The sequence below is a fragment of the Patagioenas fasciata genome, chromosome 21, assembly GCF_037038585.1.
Source record: "Patagioenas fasciata isolate bPatFas1 chromosome 21, bPatFas1.hap1, whole genome shotgun sequence".
Classification (NCBI taxonomy): Eukaryota; Metazoa; Chordata; class Aves; order Columbiformes; family Columbidae; genus Patagioenas; species Patagioenas fasciata.
Window position 1 is genome coordinate 2,203,439 of NC_092540.1, and position 23,217 is coordinate 2,226,655.

General features: G+C 52.6%; 1 protein-coding gene and 1 long non-coding RNA gene across 29 annotated transcripts in view; one reads left to right on the top strand and one right to left on the bottom strand.

The window, feature by feature from the left end:
* Positions 1–262: 262 nt before the first annotated feature.
* Positions 263–12,895, top strand: TBC1D22B (TBC1 domain family member 22B). Its single transcript, XM_065854736.2, has 13 exons — positions 263–471; positions 4,226–4,282; positions 5,190–5,503; positions 6,388–6,567; positions 7,304–7,374; positions 7,967–8,095; positions 8,523–8,588; positions 8,748–8,862; positions 9,811–9,917; positions 10,246–10,321; positions 10,573–10,700; positions 10,862–10,957; positions 11,402–12,895. The coding sequence occupies exons 1-13, from the start codon at positions 416–418 to the stop codon at positions 11,528–11,530; spliced, it is 1,524 nt and encodes a 507-aa protein (XP_065710808.1). The 5' UTR covers positions 263–415; the 3' UTR covers positions 11,531–12,895.
* Positions 12,896–13,136: 241 nt separating this feature from the next.
* LOC136110801 (uncharacterized) overlaps positions 13,137–23,217 on the bottom strand; it is a 94,015-nt gene continuing 83,934 nt past the window's right edge. For 19 of the 28 annotated variants that reach the window (XR_011742176.1, XR_011742169.1, XR_011742177.1 and 16 more), the window contains 3 exons: positions 22,821–22,989; positions 15,450–19,748; positions 13,137–14,390 (listed from right to left, as the gene is read on the bottom strand). This is a non-coding gene — a long non-coding RNA (uncharacterized lncRNA). The remainder of the gene's footprint in view (positions 14,391–15,449; positions 19,749–22,820; positions 22,990–23,217) is intronic. The other 9 variants (XR_011742167.1, XR_011742171.1, XR_011742157.1 and 6 more) reach the window with 7 other exon arrangements.

Sequence of the window (23,217 nt, forward strand, 5' to 3'; positions counted from 1 at the left end):
GGTATCGCCGTCTCATCGTCGCTTTCTGACCTCTCCCTGCCTGCTAGTGGTTCCCTCCAGCCTCTCCTCCACCGAGGCGGAATGGTGTGTCCCCTCTCCCCCCCCTCAGTTGGTCTCTCCCGCCTCTCACAGCCCGCCCCCAGCCCTGCCGAACCCTCCCCTTCGCGTTACGTCACTCCCTCCTCCCCCTCGTGATTGGCCGATCCTCAACGCCTTTCCCGAAGCGGCCAATGGCGGCGCTCTCCCCGCCCGCACCCAAGATGGCGCCGTCGGGGGCAGCGGGCGGGCGGCGGTGAGGCGGCCTGCGGGGGGTCGCCGCTTTCCTTCGCGCTCCACCGCTGCGCCGTGGGGCCGGCCGGCCGGTGGGCTCGCTCGCTCGCTGGCTGGCCGGCCGAGCCCGCTCCTCCCCTCCGCCATGGCGGCCGAGAGCGGTCGCCAGTTCTGGAAGCGGAGTGCCAAGCTGCCGGGCAGGTGAGTGCGGGCCCGGCCGGTACCGGCTGCCCCCCGCCACCTCGCGGGGAATGGGCGCTGAGGGGGCGGCGGGGACCGTGTTCCCCCCTGCGCTGGGGCAGTGGAAGGGTCTGTGGGGCAGGGGAGGTGGCTGGGCGGGCTGGGGTGTCCCCTGCAGTGGGGGCGCCAGGGCCGTGGCCTCCTCAGCTGGGGGTTGTTGAGGGGGAAGGGGCTGACAGGGGCACCCACCCTGGCTATGAGGCTGAGTTCCTGGGGTACCCCCCTGCAAAACGGGGGGGATATCAGGATTATCCACCCTGGCTATGGGATGGGGAAGCTGTTTGGGGGCCCTGCGGCACTCCCTGGCTATGGGGCAGTGGAGTTTTACTGGAAGAACCCCACCTGTATAAGAGACGAGGATAGCGCTAGGACGGCCCCCTCATCTCTAGGGCAGGACAGGCCATTTGGGGGCTGTGGGGACCCCTGTGTGCACCCTCCACCTCTGGGAGGGGTCAGGGCTTTGGAGGCCTGCCCAGGGTGGCCTCAAAGCCAGGGCTGTACCATCCTCCCTTCCACAGGTGCTGAACAAACCTTATCCCTTCCCAAAGCCCTTAGAGATGTCACCTTAGGTGCCAGGAATTCTGTCCCGAAAAGGTGCCCCTGCCAGCACGTGTCCCCCTGTTATTGTCTCCTGGGCAGGTGTCACTGCTGGTCCAGCTCTGCTTGACAGGAGGGGCTGTGGGGATCTCTGTGCACCTCCCCTGCTTTGGTTCCTCTCACCCAGGGGTGGCAGAAACAAGTGAAACGTCTGGTTTAGGAAGGAGGGGATGGTGATGGCGGACATGCTCCCTATGAGGCCTTGGCAGCAAGGCTGGCATGGGGAGATGGCACCCGCCTCTCTGGGGAGGCTTTCACCGGTGCTGTTCCCATCTGGTGCTCCTCTCCTTTGCACCCCTTTGCCTTATCTGAACCCTGCCCTTCTCCTGCTCGTGTGCGGACGTGGTTTGAAATACATAGTTCACTTTAAATCCTGCTACACCAGTTAAATCTCTCTTTCTAATGTGTTTTCCCATTTCTTTGTTGCTGCACTGGTTCCCTTAGGTTGGTGGGACAATCCATGTCTGTGGCAAGCAAAGGGAAATGCCACGAGCTCGGCTCATTCCTCCTCTGTGCTCTCCCTGGGTCATTTTGTGTCCCGATCAATCCTGTCCCTCACCAGAGGTCACAGCTGGTGGTCTCAGCATCTCTTTTCTGCAGCGAGTGACTTCCAGCTTCGGCTTGAAAAGCTCAAACCAGGTGAACCGGTCTGGGAGGCAGCCGGTCTTGTCTAGACAATGCACTCTAACGTCGAGTTTTTGGCAAAGTCCTCCCCTGCTCCTGACTGCCTGCTTGGCAAATATCCTGCTCTCCAGGAGGTTTGTTACCGCCTGCACATACCCTGCGTGCCCGTCCTTTCCAGGGACGGTTACCAACAGGTCTTGGGCAACACGACCATGAAAGGTGGAGGTGGGACGTGCTGCATCCATGGTCGCTGGACACGATGCTCCCCTCCTCCTTTTCTGTCCGAGATCTTCCCGTACAGATTCTTGGCTCTCTCCTTTCTTTGCCCTGACAAGCTGGCAGGGGGAGGCTTTGTGAGGATTTGGAGACTGTGCGAGCTTCCTTTTCCATGACACTTTGTGCATTTGGTTGCTTAGTTGTATCAGCTTTCAGTTGGTGCTTTTCCCCTTGTAGATTTAGGGCTGGAGAGCTGGTAAATGTTGTTTCGTGTTTCCAGTACTGCCCTGTGTTTTTTGCATCATGAATTCTCATCCCAGTAATTTTCCTGAGGAAGTGCAGGCAGGTTGGTCTAGTGTTATCCTGTACAATGGGTTGATTATTTCCTGTTGTTTAGAGAGATGGGCAGCCAAGCGCCAGGATGGGTATTTAAATGTTGTTTTTGAAAGGAAAGAAAGAGAATCTGCTGGGAGTAAATACATTCTGTGTCCGAAGTGGCAAGAAGTCACCTGTTGCATTGGAGCATTTGCGCTCCTCTCCAGCCTCTGCATGGGTGGATGGAGCAGAGAGTCAGCAGAGGTGGGACAAACATGGGGAAAACCACAGTGGTTGGAGCCCAATGTCTCTGGAGCCTGCTGGAAACCAGACTGTCATCTTCAACCACTTGTGTGGGGGCACAGGGTGATGGGCTGTGCAATCAGATCAGCTCAGTATGCTGGGTTTGGGTTCAAAGTCTTTGGAAGGAGCTGTTTGGGAAGCGGGACCCTCTGCTGGTGTATCAACCGTTAGCCGGCAAGGGCATCAGCTGGTTGCTTCAGAGCCCCAGGAAAGGGTTTCCTCACCCCGCGCTGGCTGCCACATCCCCTCTTTATCTCTAACGCACATTGTTCCTTTGGCTTGTGGAGCTGAGGCCATTGCTCGTGAATCAAAGCTGTCACCACACGTGGGTCCCAGCGTGGCGGCTGCTGTCACGAGACGCTGCGAGCTCGGTCCTTCTGCGAGGAGCTGCCGTGAGTCACTGGGAAGGAGCACTGATCTGGAGAGCTTGTTTTTCTTACTCCCGATCATCTCCTTGCTGTGCCCACCCACGGAGGTGCCTCTGCTCAATAGCTGTCCCGACTCCTAGATGCTCTTTAGTCAGCAAACTCTTTCCTGGGGTAAACACAGGGAGCCTTTTCAGCGCTCCCAGCCACGAGCCCACCCCTCGCCGGGCTTCACGACCAGGATCTCTCTGTGCTGTGGTTGTTTCCAGCCTCTGCCCTGGATCTCTGCGCCTCTCCCCTGCCAGCTGGGCCTGTTGCTGCCTCCTCGCCAGCATCAACCGGTTCCCAGTGTGTTTTCCAGCTGCCGTCCCCTCCTACCTGGCTGGGCTCTGCTTGTTTTACTGCCGGGCACCATCTGCAGCTCCTGGAAACCCAGCCAGCTCCCTTGACCCAAGAGAAGCCTGTCCCTTGTGTGCCAGCTCTGAATGGGCCCTTGTCCCCACCACGGGACGCAGGACCACGCTGTGTGCCAGGGGATGGGGAGAACTTTGTTTTCCGGAGATGCTTTTTCAGGGCAGGGTGGCTGTGAATAGTTACCTACATTGAGGTAATAACTCAGGATCCCTGTCTCGTGTCCAGAGCTTGTAAAACTAGTGATGAACACTTGTCTAGTAGCTCCTCTCTGAGGTGATGTTCCGCATGTGGTAGTGCCTGCAGCCCTCAGGCTCCCCTACACAGGGACTGGGATGTGGTGACTCAATTCAGGCCGCATAGGAAGCAGTTGATTAAGCCGGGATTTGGACCCGAGTCAAACCGTGTACCGTACCAGAGGCTGCTTGGCTGTAGCATTGGCTACGAGCCTGAGAGCCAGCGTGGGGTTCAAACCCTCAGGTGTGTGGGGGAGCCCCAGTGCCACTGGTTGGATTCCCCAACCTGGGAATCCCCTTGATGGAAAAGAGAATGAACCTTGGTGTGTCAGGCCAGGGGACTGAGACATGCAGTCACTCAGAGTGATTTGGTGGCACAGAAAAGAGCAGATCTCAAATCCCAGCTCAGGCTGGAGAGTTCAGACAAGGCTTCTTTTTTGCTGCTGCAAAGAACAAATCTTCAGCTGAATGTGGCACTTTGGATCTAAGGCTTTGAAGACAGAAAGTGATTGAAGTAGCTTTTGGTCTGTATTCAGTTCCAACAACAGGCAAGAAGCGTGACCCCAGTCTAGGCTGAGAAGATTATTTGTGGGTGCTCTGTGGCTTTTTCACATTGTCTTTTTCCTTTTCTTTCCCCCCTTCCCACAGCATTCAACCTGTCTATGGAGCACAACATCCTCCGCTGGATCCCCGGCTCACCAAAAAGTAGGTGTTTCTCTCCTGGAGATGCACACCACAAGGCTTTGCAGGTTTTTGGCTCAGTCCTGCAGTACGTGGAGGTCTCCAGCATCCCTGGTGATGCTCTAGCAGAGCAGGACAGCAGTGGGGTGCGGTGCTGGCTTGAGCTCTGCGAAAGCTTGCAGGGAAAGCTTATCTGCTGGTGCCCTTTATGGCCAGAAATCCTTATAATATGAGCCAGGAGACAGACATATTTTTTAGCAATTTTAATCTGAGCCCTCTGCTCCCCTTTGGAGACGAAGGAATGAAGGGAAGGGGAGGTGAAGCTGCTCAGCAGCTGCAGAACTGCAGCCCCTTCTCGACAGGACAAGGCAGAGCTGATCTGAAGTGCCTCCTTGTCCCTATCGTGCTGTGTAGTGGTGAAGGTTCCCCACTTTCTGTGACGCTTCAGGGGATGGACTTTGACTCCTGTAGCTTAAGGTTAAACGCAAAGGTTCTTCCTGTGCCTGAGAAAAGACCCAGGTGGGTGTGGGAGCTGTCGCAGCTGGATCAGGAGTGTCCGGGAGCGCAGGCCAGCTCTGTGTGACTCTGACATGCATCTCCGCAGGTTGCAGGACTTTTTTGGGGTTTTATGTTTCCTGTAGGGGGGAAGGCAGACCTGGAGGAATTATGGGTTTCTCCCCTTGGCCCTTCTGAGCTGGGAAGCCGGGCAGCTCACCAGCTCTCTGTGGGCACTGTGGCCTCTGTGCCATCGCACCAGTGCAGGCTCTACCTCCCAGCAGCCCAGAGGGACTTAAAACATTCCTTGGGTTTGGGGGGAGGAGTGGGGAATTGGGAAAAAGGGACTGGCTGATTGGAGTGAGGATGTAGGGAAGGAAAGAGAATGGATTCATGTGACAGCACAGCTCTGATGCTGTTTCTCTTTGGCTCCCAGTTTCATCAAAGACCGTTCCAAGGCCAACGCGCTGCCTATGAAAAGCAAGAAGGCCTCCAGCTTTCACGAGTTTGCCCGCAACACCAGTGACGCCTGGGACATCGGTGACGATGAAGATGAGGATTTCTCTTCTTCGTCTTCCTCTTTGCAAACTCTGAACTCTAAAGTGGCCAAGGCCACGGCGGCCCAGGTTCTGGAGAACCACAGCAAGCTGCGGGCGAAGCCTGAGCGGGCCCAGGCCGCGCTCAGCGACGTGCCCACCAACTGCAAGGTCATCAAGTCCAGCAGCGAGGCCCAGCTCTCCAGGACGTCTGGTAAGAGCCGTCTTTGGGAGCGGCCTCCTGGTCTGCTGCTCTCCTGGTTGACCGCTCGACTCAGCCGCTTGCTGTGCCTTGCATGTTATGGATGGGAGGCTGTAGCACAGCCCACAAGCTCTACAGGTTTTTGCCTCCTTGTAGTATCCTGTACTCCAAGGAGCCATTTTTGGAGGCCTGGCCTTAATGCCTCAGTGTCCTCCGCTGCTCAGTATCCCGCACGCAGGCACATCTGTCCCAGAGGATCCCATGTTCTGGGTGAAAAGGGATTTTTGGAGATCTGTTAAATTCTTGCTCGGGATCGCTCAACTTCTGCTTCCTTTGTGGTGCAGGGTGCTGCTCTTAGGAAAGGTCCTGATGGGTCCTGGTGGCCCCAGGTTGGTGCAGCTTGGGCAGGGACCTGGGCCTCAGCTCCTGCTCGCTCTGTGCTCTGGAAGTCACCCAGCAGGTCCGTGCTGCCCGCAGGTGGCACTGGCAGCCCATCACCTCCTCTCTCTGTGCTGGCAATTAGCTTGATCACTATTTAGATCAGCAGCGAGCAGAGCAGATTGAAAGTTGGTTCTTCTGGGATTCCCAAAGCTGCTTGTGCCTCATCTCCTGTGTCTTTCTGCCCGCGGCTTGCCCTGTGGGAAAGGAATTCTGATCCGCTGGCAGCCGCGTGTCTGGGTGCAGGAGGAAGAAAGGGGAGGAAAAACAGGGGGGAAGTGATGGAGGAGTCAAACAGATGCCTGTGAACCCGCTGATCCATCAGGCTGGGACAGTGATGCTCTATTTGCTGGGGAAGAGAGGGATGAAATGTGCAGCGGGAGGTCTCTGAGGGGTGAGATGGGGTTGGAGAGGTGCCACCTCCTTCCCCACCTCACTGCAGCATCTGCTCCTTGCAGAGGAGGCCTGTGTGCGCACCCCCCTCCAGAAGCAGCAGTCCCTTCCCCTTCGGCCCATCATTCCACTCGTCGCCCGAATCTCTGACCAAAATGCTTCGGGTGCTCCCCCCATGACGGTGAGGGAGAAAACCCGCCTGGAGAAGTTTCGGCAGCTCCTTTCCAGCCACAACACGGACCTGGGTGAGTGTGGCAGACGGGGGTGTCTGCAGGGGAAAGGGGAAGGCAGCGGGGGGGCTGCTGCCTGCTTCAGGTCGTAATTGGGTCTGCTCCAGGCTGGAAAAAATGACCGCCTGCAGTGGGATAGTTGCACAAACTGCTCTGGTGACAGGTGGTTGTGTCCTCAACCAGCTGCCCATCTGTTCCTGGTCTTTCTTCATCTCGCAAATGATGAGTGTGATCACCAGGGGGGTCTTGGGCTCTGCATGAGAACTGAGGTTCTGACACATCAGAGCCCCAACGGCCACCAGTCCTGTGCCCAGGCTGAGCTGGAATCGGAGAATCACAGAATCGTTCTGGTTGGAAAAGACCCTCAAGATTGAGTCCAACTGTTCCCCACCCCGTCACTGCCCCATGTCCTGAGAACCTCATCTCCGTCTGTCCAACCCTCCAGGGATGGTGACTCCAGCACTGCCCTGGGCAGCCTGTTCCAATGCCCCACAGCCCTTTGGGGAAGAAATTGTTCCCCAGATCCAACCTCAACCTCCCCTGGTGCAACTTGAGGCCGTTTCCTCTGGTCCTCATCTCTGCTCTGCTTGCTGCAGACCCTCGTCCCCAGTCGCTGTTGATGTGGAGCCTTCCTGGAGGCTCAGTGTCTGCAGGGCCTGCAGGAGCAGACTGGGCTTTCCTCTCCTTCTAGGTGTGGTGGTGCCTGGACGTGCATAGGATCTAATCCATTGCCACCACTGTCCGTTTGCAGATGAGCTGAGGAAATGCAGCTGGCCCGGTGTGCCCAGAGAGGTCCGGCCCGTGACGTGGCGTCTCCTCTCAGTGAGTACCTGGAGTTGTGACGCGGGAGTCTGGGGGGAATAGAATCATAGACATAGGGACATAGAATCACAGAATGTCCTGAGTTGGGAGGGACCACAAGGATCGTGGAGTCCAACTCCTGTCCCTGCACAGGACACCCCACAGGTCACACCGTGTGTCTGAGGACGCTGTCCAGTCTCTTGAACACTGTCAGGCTTGGGGCCGTGACACCTCCCTGGGAGCCTGTTCAGTGTCCAGCACCCTCTGGGTGAAGAACCTTCTCCTGATGCCCAACCTGAACCTCCCTGGTGCATCTTCCAGGTGTTTTTGGGCGCCAGGGGGTGTAATTGCTACATCCTCTGAGCACAAAGCCCCCGCTGGTGCTGGGAATATCTGATTTGCTCTGTTTTGGGAAACTGAATACCATGATGTTGGGTTGCTCCCAGATCAGTAAAGGACTTGAGGGCTGGGAAAGCCCAAACCCATGAAAGCTCTTTCTCCAGCTCTTGAGTCTCTGTGCCTGATGCTTCTGGGTGCTCGGCCGCCTGGTGGGATTTTGGGGGTTTGCGGTGAGGGAGGAGGCTCTGCCCTGACAGGGATTTTCCTGCCGCAGGGTTATCTCCCCGCAAACATGGAGCGGCGAAAGCTGACTTTGCAGCGCAAGCGGGAGGAGTATTTCGGCTTCATCCAGCAGTATTACGATTCCCGAAACGAGGAGCACCATCAAGACACCTACCGACAGGTACGAGCCCTCTGCCCATTGCCATGGTGTCTCCCTTTCCTCCCTCTTGTTGCTGCTTGTCTGTGCAGTTGGGGTCATGCTGGGACTTCTAGCTGTAGTTATGAGTCTTCTCCTTGGGGACAGGGCACCATGTTTCTGTCCATTTTCTTACTGGTGTTAGTTTAAGCCTTCCCTAAATTGATCTAATAACTCGATTTCAGACCCCAGCTCTTTCCCAGCTCCCACAGCTGAGCAGAGGAGACTGGAGATAAAAGTGTAGATGGTTTTCTCGGTGCAGCTGCTGTCTGTAGCCCTCACTGTGCTTGTTGCCACGTGCAGCTCTCGCCTGGGGGGACACTGAGGGGCGGGTTCCCCCGTGTTAGCCTGTGATGAGTTATTGTGTCCCCAGAAAGCACGGCTGGTGTGTGTAACCCAGCCTCTCTTCCAGATCCACATCGACATTCCACGGACCAACCCACTCATCCCCCTCTTCCAGCAGCCGCTCGTCCAGGAGGTAAGGGGGAGAAGGCTTGGATGCGTCCTATCTTACCCGTATTGCTGCAGAAAAGCCTGTCAGCGCATGATCTGCTCCCTGAGCTTAGCAGTTACGCTCTTCTGGTTTTCCTTTGTGCACGGCTAATGCAGGTACCTGCTTTCCCTCCTTCTTCCCCAGATCTTTGAAAGAATCCTGTTTATCTGGGCCATCCGACACCCAGCCAGTGGCTACGTGCAGGGAATCAACGACCTGGTCACTCCCTTCTTTGTCGTGTTCCTCTCGGAGTATGTCGGTAAGTGACATTTGCTGCTTGGAGCACGTACGGTGCTGCCTCTGGACAGCGGGGCTGGGAATGGTGTGAAGTGCTGGCCCCAGGAAAGCTGCCCTGGCCGAGGGGGTGATGTGTTGTTCTTCTTGCAGCTGGAGATGCGTCTTGTCCTCTTACTGTAGCTTCGCTTGGTTGAATTGACTTCAGTTTCATAACCTTGCTGAGCTCTGGGGAAGCTGAAGTGCTGAGGCTGGATTTGCATTTGAATCTCCTTAACATTCTTACAGCTTGGAGGAGAATGGGGCCTTGTGGGCACTGCTGAGTTCAGGCAAAGCCCTGATACACAGAGCTGGGGGAGGGTCTTGCTCTCAAAGCTTGGGCTTAGAGCTGGTTCTGGTTCTAGGAGGAGCGAGTGAAGTATAAAGAGACCCTGCTGACAATGTAAAATAAACCATTTAAATAGATTCCTGTCCCGTGCTGCCAGTACAGGTGTGCTACTCAAGCTGAGAGTTTCAGAAAGCAAATTGACTTCTCCCTACTGCTTTTGGCTTTCTTGTCAGCCAGTTGCTTTGAGCCGGAGATCAAGTCATTTCACCCATAGCATTTTCACTCTTTCTGCAGCTCTAGCTGTGTCTGGAGTTGACATTGTCGCTGGGATGCTGTAATCCCTGTGCCGAAAGGCTCTTGGTTCTCACTGTGAAGAGAAGGAAAAAGGAATTTATAAGACTGCATTAGTGACAGAGAGATCCTGATGAACGTATATTTTTTAAGATCTCATCCAAAGCTTGTTGACGTCAGGGGGAGCCTTCCAGTATCTAGGTGAGGCTTTGTGAACTAGTCCTGATCTCCCTGAGGATGTTGTGAAGGAATACCTGGTGTGGTCAGGATTGATCCCTGGAGGCGCTGCTGCCTTGGCTGGATAAAGCCCCGCAGTCTGTCCCCTGTCAACGCTCTTCCCTCTCTGTTTTGCAGAAGAGGACGTGGAGAACTTCGACGTGACGAACCTGTCTCAGGATGTTTTACGGAGCATCGAAGCCGACAGCTTCTGGTGCATGAGCAAGCTGCTGGACGGGATACAGGTGAGCGGGGCCGGGGTGTCTGTCCCCTCACTGGGGTGACAGCATCATCGTCTTCTCTGCGTCAGGGCGAGCGCTCTGCACATCCCAGCGTTAGGAGATTCCACTACTCCCGTGAGCTAAATCTGTGGGTAAAACCCCGAGGAAAGAAGATGGTGTTTCTGTCCGGCTGGTGCTGTCCCAACTAGGGACTCCACAGCAGGCAGATCATCCTGGTGCTCAGGAGCCACATCTCCTTGGCTCGTGGTGATCTCCGCTCCCTGTGGAGCTGGGGATCTGGTTTGGGTCATTTCTGACTGTTGTTAGAGCTGCTCCTTGTGACTCCCCGCAGGATAACTACACCTTCGCACAGCCCGGCATCCAGAAGAAAGTCAAAGCCCTGGAGGAGCTGGTCAGCCGCATCGATGGTAGGTGACAAGGGGGTCTGAGCAGGTTGGAGCTGTCACAACAGGGGGAGGCTCCTTGGCAAGGGGCAGACGCTTGTTACCACACCTACGGGAGCGGGACAGGGAGGGTCAGCCAGAAACCCCCTGGGGACGGGGTTCTTCTGGCCAGGTAGCCAGAAAACGCATGAAAGCCGGTGTGTTGGGGACAGTGCCGTGTGCGGGAGCCAGGGCACCACAGTCCCCAGGTGTGTAAGTGAAATGTGCTGTTTCAGAGCAGGTACATAATCACTTTAGGAAGTACGAGGTCGAATACCTGCAGTTCGCCTTCCGCTGGATGAACAATCTGCTGATGAGGGAGCTGCCGCTTCGCTGCACCATCCGCCTCTGGGACACCTACCAGGTACAGAGGCTCCCGCTGCCTTCCTGCTTTACTGGTCACTGTGGGGACAATGCCATAGGACGTTTATAGCCACTTGGGTGGGGGTTGGCCCAGGAGGACGTGGGTTTCTGGGGAGCTCCAGTGGAGCTGCAGGAGCTGATCCGGAACTTTGCTGCCCGCAGTCGGAGCCAGAAGGATTCTCCCATTTCCACCTGTACGTCTGCGCTGCCTTTTTGATCAAGTGGCGGAAGGAGATCCTAGATGAGGAAGATTTCCAAGTAAGTCCTTGGGGCTGGGGGTAGAGGGGAGGGAATTGCTCTGGGTGTGAGGCCAACGTGGACACAGCCAAGTGTCGTCTCAAAGGATCTTTGCCTTAAAGTAACTTGTGAGGCTCAGTGCTCAGGACAGAGAGCGGGGCTGGTGGAGGGTTCAACCAGCAAATCAAAGCGTGAGGTTTGATCACGGTAAGTCCCTCCATCTTTGCTTTCTGGTGTCCAGCCCTAACACTGCTGGACTGTTATCTCAAGGGGTTTGGGGTATCTGAGGTGCCTTACTCGCTCGGATCTAGACACAAGCACACCTTGATGCTGTCTCTGAGCCCTCCAGCCCCGCGAGTGTGCTGAGCCCAAGTGACCAAGCGCTGCTGCCGCCGGCCCTGCGGCTGCTCCGGATCTGCGCTCTGCCTTCGACCGCCCCAAACTCAGCCCCTTCCCCTTTTCCAGGGCCTTCTCATGTTGTTACAAAATCTGCCCACGATACACTGGGGTAACGAAGAGATCGGCCTCCTGCTCGCCGAAGCCTACAGACTCAAGTACATGTTTGCGGATGCCCCCAATCATTACCGCCGATAGGTGCCAGGACTCGACTCCCTCCTCTCCCCCGTGTTCCCTCCTCCTGGCCCGATCTGATCACTGTGGCATTTTTGTCGTCCCGAATCCTCCGACACTCCGGCCGGGAGCTGCTCCTCGCTGTACAAAGCTCACGTCGACTCTTGTCTTAACTCCGAACGCGTGCCTGTCTGCCGCTCCACGCGCCTGGATGTGCCGCTCCAACCGCCCTCAGTATTTCAGGCCGCACCGGCGGCTCGAGCCGGGGAGAGAGGCTGGAAGGGGCTGGGGGGGACATGGGGGGCAGCTTTACCAATAAACTGAGCCCAGGATGAAGCCCTCCTGTCCTCCCCACCCAGGCTTGTCTGGCTGGGACCACCTTGGCTTTGCTGCCACCACCCCCGCTGTCCCCTCTGCTGCCGTTCGCTCCACCTCGCAGGTGAAAATGCCTTATCAGAGCCCCACCCGGCTGCAAATCCTTCCCCTGGGGGCGGCAGAAGCTTCTCTCGGGGCTCAGATTTGCTCTGAGGGGCTGGAGACCCCAAGCACTTTGTGGGTTCGCGAGAGCGCCCCTTGCCTGCCCTCTCCCCCCATGCTCTTGGCCTCCCTCTCCCCGGCAGCGGGACGGGCACGGGGCCACGCTCACTCCATCCACGCGTGTCAGCTTGACGGGACTCTCGGGGACTGATGTGCTGCCGGTCCAGCCCCCCGGCACGGGGCGGGGGAGCAGCATCTCCCAAAAACCCCCTTGCAAAGCCCTCGCTCCTCCGAGGCGTTCTGTGTATATTGTGTTCTTGTGTATATGGGTCAGAGATGTACAATATATGTTTTTCTGTTTGTAGCAGATAATGATTTTATATTTATAACGTGCACTCCTTGTTCTCCCATCCCCTCTACGCCTGGGGACGGTGGCGTTGGGCTTTGGGCCCCTCCCGAGGTTTTGGGGACATTTTGGAGCCACAGGTGTTTCTGCTCCACGGTGTTGGATGTGCCAGAAGAGCTGTGTTAGAAATACCTGTCTCAGGCTTCCCGCACACAGAGGATTTGGGTGTTTAAAGGAGATGGAGCTCCCCGCGGGGAGCTGTGTAAAACAGGGTATTGGGGCTCGTCGGCTGGATCGTGTCCCTGCGCGGCCGGTGACTCCGGGGAGGGACAATCCCTATGGGGACGTGTCCTCAATGGCGTTGCCACCCTCCGCTTTTAAATCGAACCAATCGTGAATGTTTTAAGGGACGTTTTCCGTGTTGTGCCAAGGGACCGCTCTGGTTCTCCCGCGGGCCATGGGGACGAGGCCGGGGACACGGAGGGTGGGAAAGGGCAGCGGGGCCGAGCATGTGAAAGGCAGAGCCTTGTTGCCAATAAAACTCCAAACAGTGTCTCAAGAAATCATTTTCCGAACCTGGAGTTGTTTTTCTCAGGCAGTTGGGCTTTTCCTGTATTTTCGTGTGTGCCTGTTGTTGTCTTCTCGGAGCCGCAGACGGGGGGGCCTCAGTTTAACAGGAATGTCAAAAGGAGGAGGAGATTCTCTTCTGCTTTGCTGGGGGATACAGTGGTGGGGTCTGAGTCTGCTCAAGCACCACCACGCCAGTGCTGTTCTGGCCCACGGGACAACACCAGCAAGCAGAGACTATTTTTTAATACATTAGAATATTTATTTCTCAAAGAGAAAATCGATTATGGGCATTAAAATGAGCAATTTTTTTCTTTACAAACATAGATTTTTCTTATTACCTCTCATACCATCCAATAGAAATCATTCTAGAAAGCAAATAAACTCCCTTTCTGCAATAACCAGAGGGACCTGTGCTCTGCACAGCCTGACAGCAACAGCCGGACATGAACCGGGTCAAATGCTGAAAATGTCATTTAAAAACACCAAATCACCAAGATCTTATAAACACACCCAGGGGCCAGGCCCCCCCAGCTGAGCCGCTCCCCTGGAACGGTGGCTGTTCCTCCAAACAAATGACACTGCGTGTGTGTAAAATACCCAGCAACACAACTGGGGACTTGAAGTATGGAGACAATTGGTCTAAATAATTTAGGACAATATTTTACAACTATATACACGTCCTTCCATAGGCATTATTACTATTATTTTTACAAAATCCCGTGCCCCACCTCTATATATCACAGGAATCTTCCTTAAAACAGGGTTCCATGTCCTAAAGAAGACCAGGTAGAAATGGCAGTGATTACTCGCCACTATTCATTATTATTAATTATTGGGTTTAAACCAAAGTGAGCCAGAGGAAAACGTCAGAGACGGAAGAAAAGGAAGAGAAGCCGTACACCAATGTGCACAAACCAACCCAGCTCACCCTCAGTGCCTGCAAACTGCCCCAGCTCATAAGACACCCCCAAAATTCGTTTTGCTGCTTAAAAAGAAGTTATCTGTCTTTGCTTAAACTCAGGACTGTCCTAAACCACCATATGAAATGTTACTGGAACAAGCACAGGCACAGAAATCAGAATTTAAATGTGAAACAAACAACCAAATAATTTTCCAGGACATGCACACACAATCTGGTAATGTGGGGTTCTTTTTGTATTTAAAGCTGTGCACGTGTGCGCAGCAGAGGGGAAGGGTCCCAAAATACCCCGAGCTTTTCTAAATATGAGAGAAATCTAACCTGAAAACACTGGACCCAGGTAGGGAAATTATGTGGACTCCCAGCTACAACTTTTGCTTTATGTGATGGGGCAATCAGTGTCAATTAAAAAAAATGTAAAGGCCCATGACAATGGAAATTGGGATAGCGGTAAGGGACCTGGTTCAGTTACAGTGGTGCTGGGGATGCTGGATTTTCGTCCTCCCATCAGCTTTAACTCGTCCACTGTGTCGCCTGTGCCGAGGGGATTGACTTGGTCACACAGGAGCCTCCTGCAATGGAGAGAGCAGAACCGCGTCACCAAGGGGGAAGAAAAGCAAACGCCTTGCGCTAATCCCCTGCCAGGCTGCGCTGAGCCTGCGGCACCAGCGGAAACAAGCACACCGCGCCCTCAAACGCAACAAACTGAGCTTATTCGTTCATTTCCTCTCAAGATGCAGCACATACAAACTGAACATCAACGCAACGACCGACGCTGCAAGTGCTGTTTACATCCCTTATTTGCGGGTGTCATGAGACTTGGAAAATCGACTGTTACTGCCAAAAAAAACCAAGGGACCAAAAGAGAGCCCTGGAACCACCGGCAGTGCAGTGAAACACACGAGCTGCAGCCTCCCCTGGGGCTCCTGCCGAAGCCCCCAAGTGCCTCAGGGGATTGGTTTGTTTGTCGTTCCTAAACCACCGATGCAAAACTCACCCCCCGGGCTGTCCAACCGCACCGGGCTCCGCCCCGGAGCGCGGGCCCCGCCCCCGGCTCCGCCCCGGCTCCGCGGGCCCCGGCCCCGCCCCGGCTCCGCGGACCCCGGCTCCGCCCCGGCTCCGCGGGCCCCGGCTCCGCGGGCCCCGCCCCCGGCTCCGCCCCGGCTCCGCGGGCCCCGCCCCCGGCCCCGCCCCGGCTCCGCGGGCCCCGCCCCCGGCTCCGCCCCGGCTCCGCGGGCCCCGCCCCCGGCTCCGCCCCGGCTCCGCGGGCCCCGCCCCCGGCTCCGCCCCGGCTCCGCGGGCCCCGCCCCCGGCTCCGCCCCGGACCGCGGGGCCCGCCCCCGGCTCCGCCCCGGACCGCGGGGCCCGCCCCCGGCTCCGCCCCGGACCGCGGGGCCCGCCCCCGGCTCCGCCCCGGACCGCGGGGCCCGCCCCCGGCTCCGCCCCGGACCGCGGGGCCCGCCCCCGGGCCGTGCGGTCATCCCGCGCATGCACAACGCGTCAGCGACTGCGCCGCGCCAGCAGGGCGCAGCACAGCCCCACCAAATGCCCGCCACAAAGAACAGCAGCGAACAACCGGCTGTGCCGCCGGTCACCGAGCACCGGCGCAGGGCGGCGTGCACAGGCGTTACCTTCTAGCGGAACACCGGAGACGTTCACCGCACACCCAGCAGCGCTGCGCTCCCCGGAACGCGTCGTACGATCGTCCGCGCTGCAGCAAGGGCCCCGGGTCGCGTGAACATCACGTGGCGCGGAGCGGGCCTATCAGGCGGCACGCCGCGTGCGCGAGGGGCGGGTCCGCAGTAGAAGAGCGGGAGGGGGCGCCACAGAGCCTGCGGCGGCGGGAACCGGAGAGCGAGCTGAGGAGAGAGCGGAGAGATCGGGCACGGCCCGGGCGGGTGTGAACGGCGCCAGAGACCCGCTCTGGGCGGCCTGGGCCAGGCTCTGGCACCTCCCAGCAAAGCAGCTTCTCCTCGTGTTCAGATGGAGCCTCCTGTGTGTCAGTCTGTGCCCCCTGCCCCTCGCTCTGGGGCTCTGAGGCGCTAGACGGGTCAGGTGTGAGGTCTCACTCAGCTCCTGCCTCAGAAGTTGTCACTTTGCTGAACTTTAAGCTAGGTGCTCATTTCCTAAAACCCTAAAAACACCAGTGGTGCTGTGACTGTAAATCTAAAACAGGTGTCTCAAATTAGATCTCTCCGGTGTTGTCTAATGTGGATATCGGCGCTAACGCTGTGCAGGACAAGTGCTAGCTGGCCATCTCTGTTAATTAAATTTAAGATATAGCCTGAAAATATATATGCCACGTAGTAGCCAAGCATCAAACTTAATTCAGCCTTTATCCTGAAGACACTAAGGTGACAGTTTTAACACCCTTTTCAGTGTTAGGAGATGATTGTTTCTCATCACAGGTTGCTGTTCAGCAGTCCTGCGGCTCACACGAGGTTTGTGGGGGAAGAAATGAGACCCCAAGAGGTGAATGTTGTGCTGCACCTTCCTCTGAGTCCTCCACTCGCACTCTAAATATTCCCTGTGTCCCGGTGCCTGTCCCACAGGGTTCCTGTCACAGCAGGCGTGCTGAGATTTTGTGAAAAACTTGTGCAATAAAAATACCAAGTTTGTGCGGAGAAGAAACGCCTTGAATCATTCATAAAATAAGACACAACACTGAACAGAAAATGAAATAGATTTGTTAACAGATGGCAGACATCCTAGGGCTAGAAAGAAACCGAAATCAAATCCCAAAACTCCCACAAAACACAAAACCACCTTAACAGATTTTATGATCTTACATAAACTGACACTTCTGACATGAAGTTGAAACAGAAATGATCCGTGGTTTTATGTGCATCTTGGCACTAGGTAATATTCTAAACTCAATCTGATAAAAGAATGAGGTGAGGGGTTTTTTATGGTTAACTCACTGTATAATAGTCTGTGGTGCAGGGTTAGGGAAGTGTCACAGGGCTCCCATATTACCACAGACACAAAAAAAGGCATTGTGATCAACATAAAAATCAAAGCCAAGTTCTGACCGAATAATGAAGACAAAGATGAAGACAAAGAATTCTGATAGACCCAATAATTTTCTGATGGTTCTTTCCCTCCGAACAATTACTCCATTTTTCACAAAGCAGCAGCATCCAGCCTCAACAGCTAAACTCGACAAGCATTTTTGCCTCCTGGGGTTTTTCAGGGGTTATTCTGCCTACTGATAAAGCCTGTAGTGTTATGAAATTAAGTCACATTAAATGAATTGAACAGAGAGCATTAATCTGGGCAAATTACTTCCAACAATTAGAAAACCACGGCTGTAGCAAGTCAGACAACAGGTCCCATTAGGGAACAGAAAAATAATGCCATATATAATCTCCGTTCTCTTAGACCAAGCAACTCAAGGAAGGTTTTTGTTCTATGGTGATCCCTATTAAGTCATCCATACGTGCCTGGGATGGTGGGTGAAAACACAACTGTTCTTTGGAGAACCCTGAATTCCAGGTATGGGAACAAAACCGAAACCCATAGCGTTCCTTTGTTCTGAAAACTGTCACTGGAAGTTAAACCTAACTGGTTTCATTCCTTGTGCATATTTACAGGCTTTTATTGGCAGAGACGGTGCCAGCTGCAGTAACATCTGTACAGCGGTACGGCTTGGGAGAAATGATCCATTCTGCATTTAGGCTGGAGATACTTTGGAAAGAAGAGAGATTACAGCAATAACAGAGGTTTCCACAGGTCAAAAGCTCCCAGCTTCTTTCAAGATGTTTCTCCCGCATTTCAGCCACTCGACCAACTGCACTGAATACACATTTCTAGCCAACCGCTTCTAAAACCGCCACAACACCGACTCGCCGCCTATTCGTGTTCTCACTGCTTCCTGCTCCTGGCACCCGCTCCGTGCTGAAGGTGCCTCTGCTGCTCCCAGTGTTTCCAGCCATGCTCCTCCTGCCTCCTTTTCGTGCACGTGGAAAATGGATCTCTGTACTCTGCTAAAAATAGTTCCCTCATTTTCTAAGAGACATGATAGCCATTATTTTTTTCTCCAGTAACCATGCTTTAGCGACTTGATAAGTGAATTTCAGGCAGTATTTCCATTTCAATTATTTACCATCAAAAAGACATTTTTTTCCCGCAGACTGAATCCGTAGTGCAGCAGAGAGTTTATAAAAAGAAAGCCTCTTATCATTGTCTGTCTTTATTATCTATGCAGCCCATATTCGCAGAAAATTAAACATCTCAGCACATCAGTACAGTCCCCCAGGTTATTTATCTTAGTATTAGAAAATGCTTTTGGGGATGCATTGACAGAAGTCCCTATATGATAACTCATTTAAGCAAGTGTGTGTTTCTCTGTTGAGTCTCTGAACTACCAAGGACAGAGTTTAGCAGCTCAATACACTTCCCTATGAGCCCCTCTTGAATGCGCAATCCCAAACCGGACATCAGTGCGACAGATTAGAATACCAAGAAATACCAAACATCCAAAAGAAAACGGAAAAGTGCCCAAGTCTAACACACAGCACCAGAATAATGTTTCCAAAAGCGTTATTGGTGCGACACACGCATCAGGCCCTGTGAATTTATCCAAATACTTGCAGTAAATGCTCATCTCCAGCAATATTCCTAAACTGGCAGTCTGCAAAGAAAATCTGTGTTGGAGCGTTTTTCATTCTGATCGCCAGAGAGTTTGTGCTGAATGTTGAAGGCAAAAACAAAGACTTCATTGAGAGAAATATGGAGAGCGTCTCATTCATGACAAGGAGAAAAAGGAATCGGGAAGATAATATGACATTTCACAGGCATGCCAATCCCAGTGAATAGCAGCGCAAGAGCACTTTTCTAAATCATTCTCCGCAGTAAATTGCCTGCACACAGTCTATTCACAGATGTCTTTGCTCTGCCAATCTAAAGTAGCTATTCTCCCAGCAGTTCAAGAGTAAATACACACTGGTGACGCATCCAGATATCACTGACTGCATTCAAGTGTCTGTTGTAAAAACCCCGCTCTGGAGTTGAGCGAGGCGCTTCAGTCACAGCCATCTTTCAGTTCCTAAAGGTCAGCAATGACAGCTTCATCGCTCTGCTCTGCACCGAGGGTTTTACCACGCAAAGCTCTGGTGTCATCGGGGAGCGCGGTGCAGATCCAGCTCTCCCAGCTGCACAAGTCCTGGTTTTAAGTCAACAACCTCTGCTCAAACCCAGCTGTGACACGGCCCTCAAACGACAGAATCCACCTCAAAAAATTCACTAGGCTATGTGTCCTGTAAAACCAACCCCCAGATTGTCACAGGGCATTCTTCCAATTCTGAATAATTTCAGAGTTGTATCTAGAAATGATCATGAAAGGTGGTTCTAGCACGGCAAAACCAAATATACTTCATAAATTCGCGTAGGATTCAGTGAGTGTGAAGCAAAGCGAGCGGGATAAGAAGAACGCATCTTAGGTGGGAATATGTGGGTGTTTCATGGTCCAGTTTGTACCTAAAATCACTGAGTTACATCCGTCGGCATGAGGAGGAAACAGTTTGAATGCTGGAGGAAAGTGGGCCAAGCACCACGTGCCCAGTTTGGCTCGCTGGCGGCACAAAACGCGTCTTGAGGCGCCCGCGCCGGCTGCGGCCAAGATCCATTTCCAACATTGGCTCAGTATCTGCGGCCGGTGAATAAAAAAGGTCACTGGAATTTCAGCTCCAAATTTAATTAATTAATCCCTTCAGGCCAGTTAAATTGTTGCAAGTTAGAAACATGACTAAGACCTTGTATTGTGTAGAAAAATCGCTACGGCGTAGCCGCCGTAAATTTGAACTGATCACATTCACGGAATGGCACCTTATTTGTGTTTGCTCTTAGGATCGTTGGAAAATCCAGGTTGGAAAGGACCTCCAGGTCTCCAGGGTCCCGCCAGGAATCAGGTCAGACCATGCTACCTGGAGCTTGTGAAAAGGAACTCAAGATAGCGACCTCTAAATGAAACCCAAATATCCCTTGATTCCACTACTGCCACTCCTTAAAAGACCACAGTGAGCTACCCTTAAAAATACATTTCCAATAGTCATTTGTCATGTGTGTTAATTTATTTGGTTCGAATTATATAAAACTCCTGTAAAGGAAGTCATATGTATTAATAGGAGAACAGAGTTAACGTCTAGGAAAAAATACAGCTTGCTATTATTCCTGACTTTCGTTAAAATAATCTAACGCTGACAGATTTGAAAGTGATCTTTTGTCTCTCAGTGTTTTGCTGACAAAGTACTGCTTAATACATTTGTAATTTAGTAAATGCTTTAGAGAACAGCACGAAAGTACAATAGGAAATTAAAGATTTCTATTTGTGAGCCCTTTGAGGAAAGAATCTGAATTATTCCGTTTCAAACTAACGTGTTGTTATAGCACGTTTTGGAGATGAAAAGTGGAGTGAGAACCTGAAATGAGAGATGAGCTATGCTGGTTAATCCCAAATTATTGATTAAAGTTAAATAAGCTGGAAGGTTTTTTGGGGGTCAGCTTCGGCAGACAGCAAATACAAGGCTAAATTGCTTTTTCCAATCAACTGATCTGAGCACGGGCCACTGATCCAGCAAGTGCAGTCTGTTAGTGTGTGTTGTACTAACAGCCACAGCTCAGGCACCATAGTAGTTAAGAGTGTAGAGAAAAGACACTTAATTTGACCTAAATAGCAGTGAGATTACAGTCTTAACTTGCACAACCAACATAAAACACCGCTACAATATTAACGCAGCCTCTGGAAAAACTTGTCTCGCATGCACAATGCTGACCTCCTTTGACAGTTATTTTTGGCGAGTCGTATCTAATCTATAGTCTGACATTAGTGAACTGACGCGTAGTTTATAACCAACAAACGGGGTTTGGTTACAGTTCTGCACAAGAAGCATCTTTAAAGGCTGGCAAAGACTTACTTAATATCAACATGTTTAACTAAGACAGATTCTTCTCGGATCCGTACTTGCATTATGAGAAGGAAAGTTCCCAGATTTTGTTTCTAGCCCTTGCACTGAAACCAGCCCGCAGCACAATGTCACAGCACCAAAATCAATCCAGACTCCCGCTCCTGCCGGTTCCAGCCCATCGAGGGACAAAGCCAGGGACAGGCGCCCACTGCCTGCACTGAGAGCTGCAGCTCGGCCGGCCTCCCCGAGCCCACAGAGCCTCCTGACCACATCTTTGCCATAATTCACCCGCCACCTCGTCTAAGTACCGACGGAGCTCTTCCAGCTGCTGTCTGCCATCCCACCTTGCACATTCCAGCAGGAAAGCCAAAAGTCCCCCACTAAACTTGTTTTCCAGGCCAAAACCAGCACGGCATTGGGGTAACAGCAGCACTGTTTTAATAACGCGTTTCAACTAAACCCGATTTGCAGAGTCCTTCCTCTCCAGAGGAGTGTGAGATCTACTGCCCGCAATTTATACCCAAGTATTCTAGTTGTTAGTAAGGTCAAAAATAAAATCCAAGAAGCTTCGATACTAAAAAAGCGTGTCCTTGCCATCTATACCCTTTCAAAAGGCCCCGACCTGGAACTGATGTCCCTCTGAGGGACACATCCTGCTGTGCCCGCTCCTTCCAGGTGCAGCCAGAAGAGGCGACTCGAGCCGTCCAGGAAGGTTTTCCAAGCATACAGCTTAAATATCACTTTGTTCAGATATGCAGGTTAAGTGAAAATACCAGCATGGTATTCCCCAGCATTAGGGCATTCAAAAACCTGCTAACAGACATGGTGACAGCCCTCAGAACGTACAGACACAGGACAGAGGTGTAAAAATGCTCATGAAACAGCAATGGCTCGGGGGGCAGGGAGGGCGGCTGCTCCCCGGCTCTGAGGGGCCTCTGCTGAAGGGCTGGTTTGCTGCCTGGTCCATGTCAGCGTGGGAGATTCTGTGCGCCTTATATGGATCGTTCTGAAATGGATGGTTCTTTTAATGACTTCACAGATTTTTTCATCCTATAATCACATAAAAACATTTCCACATAATTTGTCGTCGTTAAAGTGAAATTATCAGTGCACATGAGAAATATCTTTGGCCCAACTTCGCTGTGAAAGTCTTCACAGGGAATTATAAAATAAATTGTAAAGTCGCTTAGTTAACTTTGGTATATATCCTAATCTGGTTTAGAAGCCAACACAGTCGCTTAGTTAACTTCGGTATATATCCTAGTCTGGTTTAGAAGCCAATGCAGTCGCTTAGTTAACTTCGGTATATATCCTAGTCTGGTTTAGAAGCCAATGCAGTCGCTTAGTTAACTTCAGTATATATCCTAGTCTTGCTTGCTTGCTTAGCACCTCACATTGCACTTGTATTTAATGGGTTCTAATTGTGAGGCTGCTGGTTTGATGCTGGTTTTACACCCTATTCTGGGGGTTAAACCAAGCCTGGTAAGGGAACCAGACCCTGCCAGGCCACACAGGATCCTCCCCTCTCCCCCTTTTATGAGTTCCAAATAGTGAAAAGAAACTCAGAAACTCTTCTGCTTGTTTGGCAACTAACAGCAAAATATTTTTGTTTGCACTTAGCAACACTCTGAATCAGAATTCTTAGTCCAGAATCAGTTTCAGAGCCCATCCTGTCACTCCGGGCTCTCTGCAACAGTTTCGCTCTGGCTTCTTGCCTTTTAGAAGTCGTCAGAGCTGAGAAGTTCGTCAGGAAACTCCACTCAGGGAGGGATCTCCATGGCTTCCCTTCGGGTGCTGCTCTTTCTGAGGATGTCGCTTGGTTTTCTTCAAAAATAAATTCAGACTAAAGACAGACAGCAATAAAAACACCTCCCCAGTTAACATGGGAAAACAGAAATACCACGTTTATGTAAACTCACTGTACTATGTTGGGGTTTTTTCCTTGATGACAGAAAACATCTGTACTATCTGCACATAAAAACTTTCATTTTCAGTCTCTAATATTATACAGAAGGATTTTTAAATGGTGAGCTTAATCCATACAGTTGTTTAAAAGTGTAAAGTAAATTATAAATAAAGAAATGGGTAAAGTTGTACCTTCTCAGGGCATGGTTTCCCTCTACACCGCCATCTGAATTCGCTCGGTCTCATCTGGTGCGGCTTAGAATTAAAGCAAGAAAGTGAAGATCTGCCCTTGGTTCAGTTCAATAGAAAGACATGAATGTGGATCCCGAATACATTCTGTAACCATCTGAAAACTTCCTGCCTTGTTAAAAAGCAAAGAATGGTAAAAGGAAAGAGCCGGTAAAGCAGTTTCAAGGCAGCTGCCTAGAATTTGTCATGGTAATTAGCTCAGTTCATAGACTTCAAAAATATAAACAGGACTCATTAAATACAGAAGAATGACATTTTCTACATTCATAAAACTATAGATCAGCATTTGTAAGCCCTCCTGAAGGCATCCAGCCCTCATCCTAATTAGACATGGTAGTTT

Excerpts from the sequence above, each read along its gene's own strand:
- TBC1D22B (XM_065854736.2), top strand. The coding sequence starts at position 416 with ATGGCGGCCGAGAGCGGTCGCCAGTTCTGGAAGCGGAGTGCCAAGCTG. Across the intron at positions 4,283-5,189 it reads GATCCCCGGCTCACCAAAAA|TTTCATCAAAGACCGTTCCA; the intron begins GTAGGTGTTTCT and ends TTTGGCTCCCAG. Across the intron at positions 10,322-10,572 it reads GCTGGTCAGCCGCATCGATG|AGCAGGTACATAATCACTTT; the intron begins GTAGGTGACAAG and ends GTGCTGTTTCAG.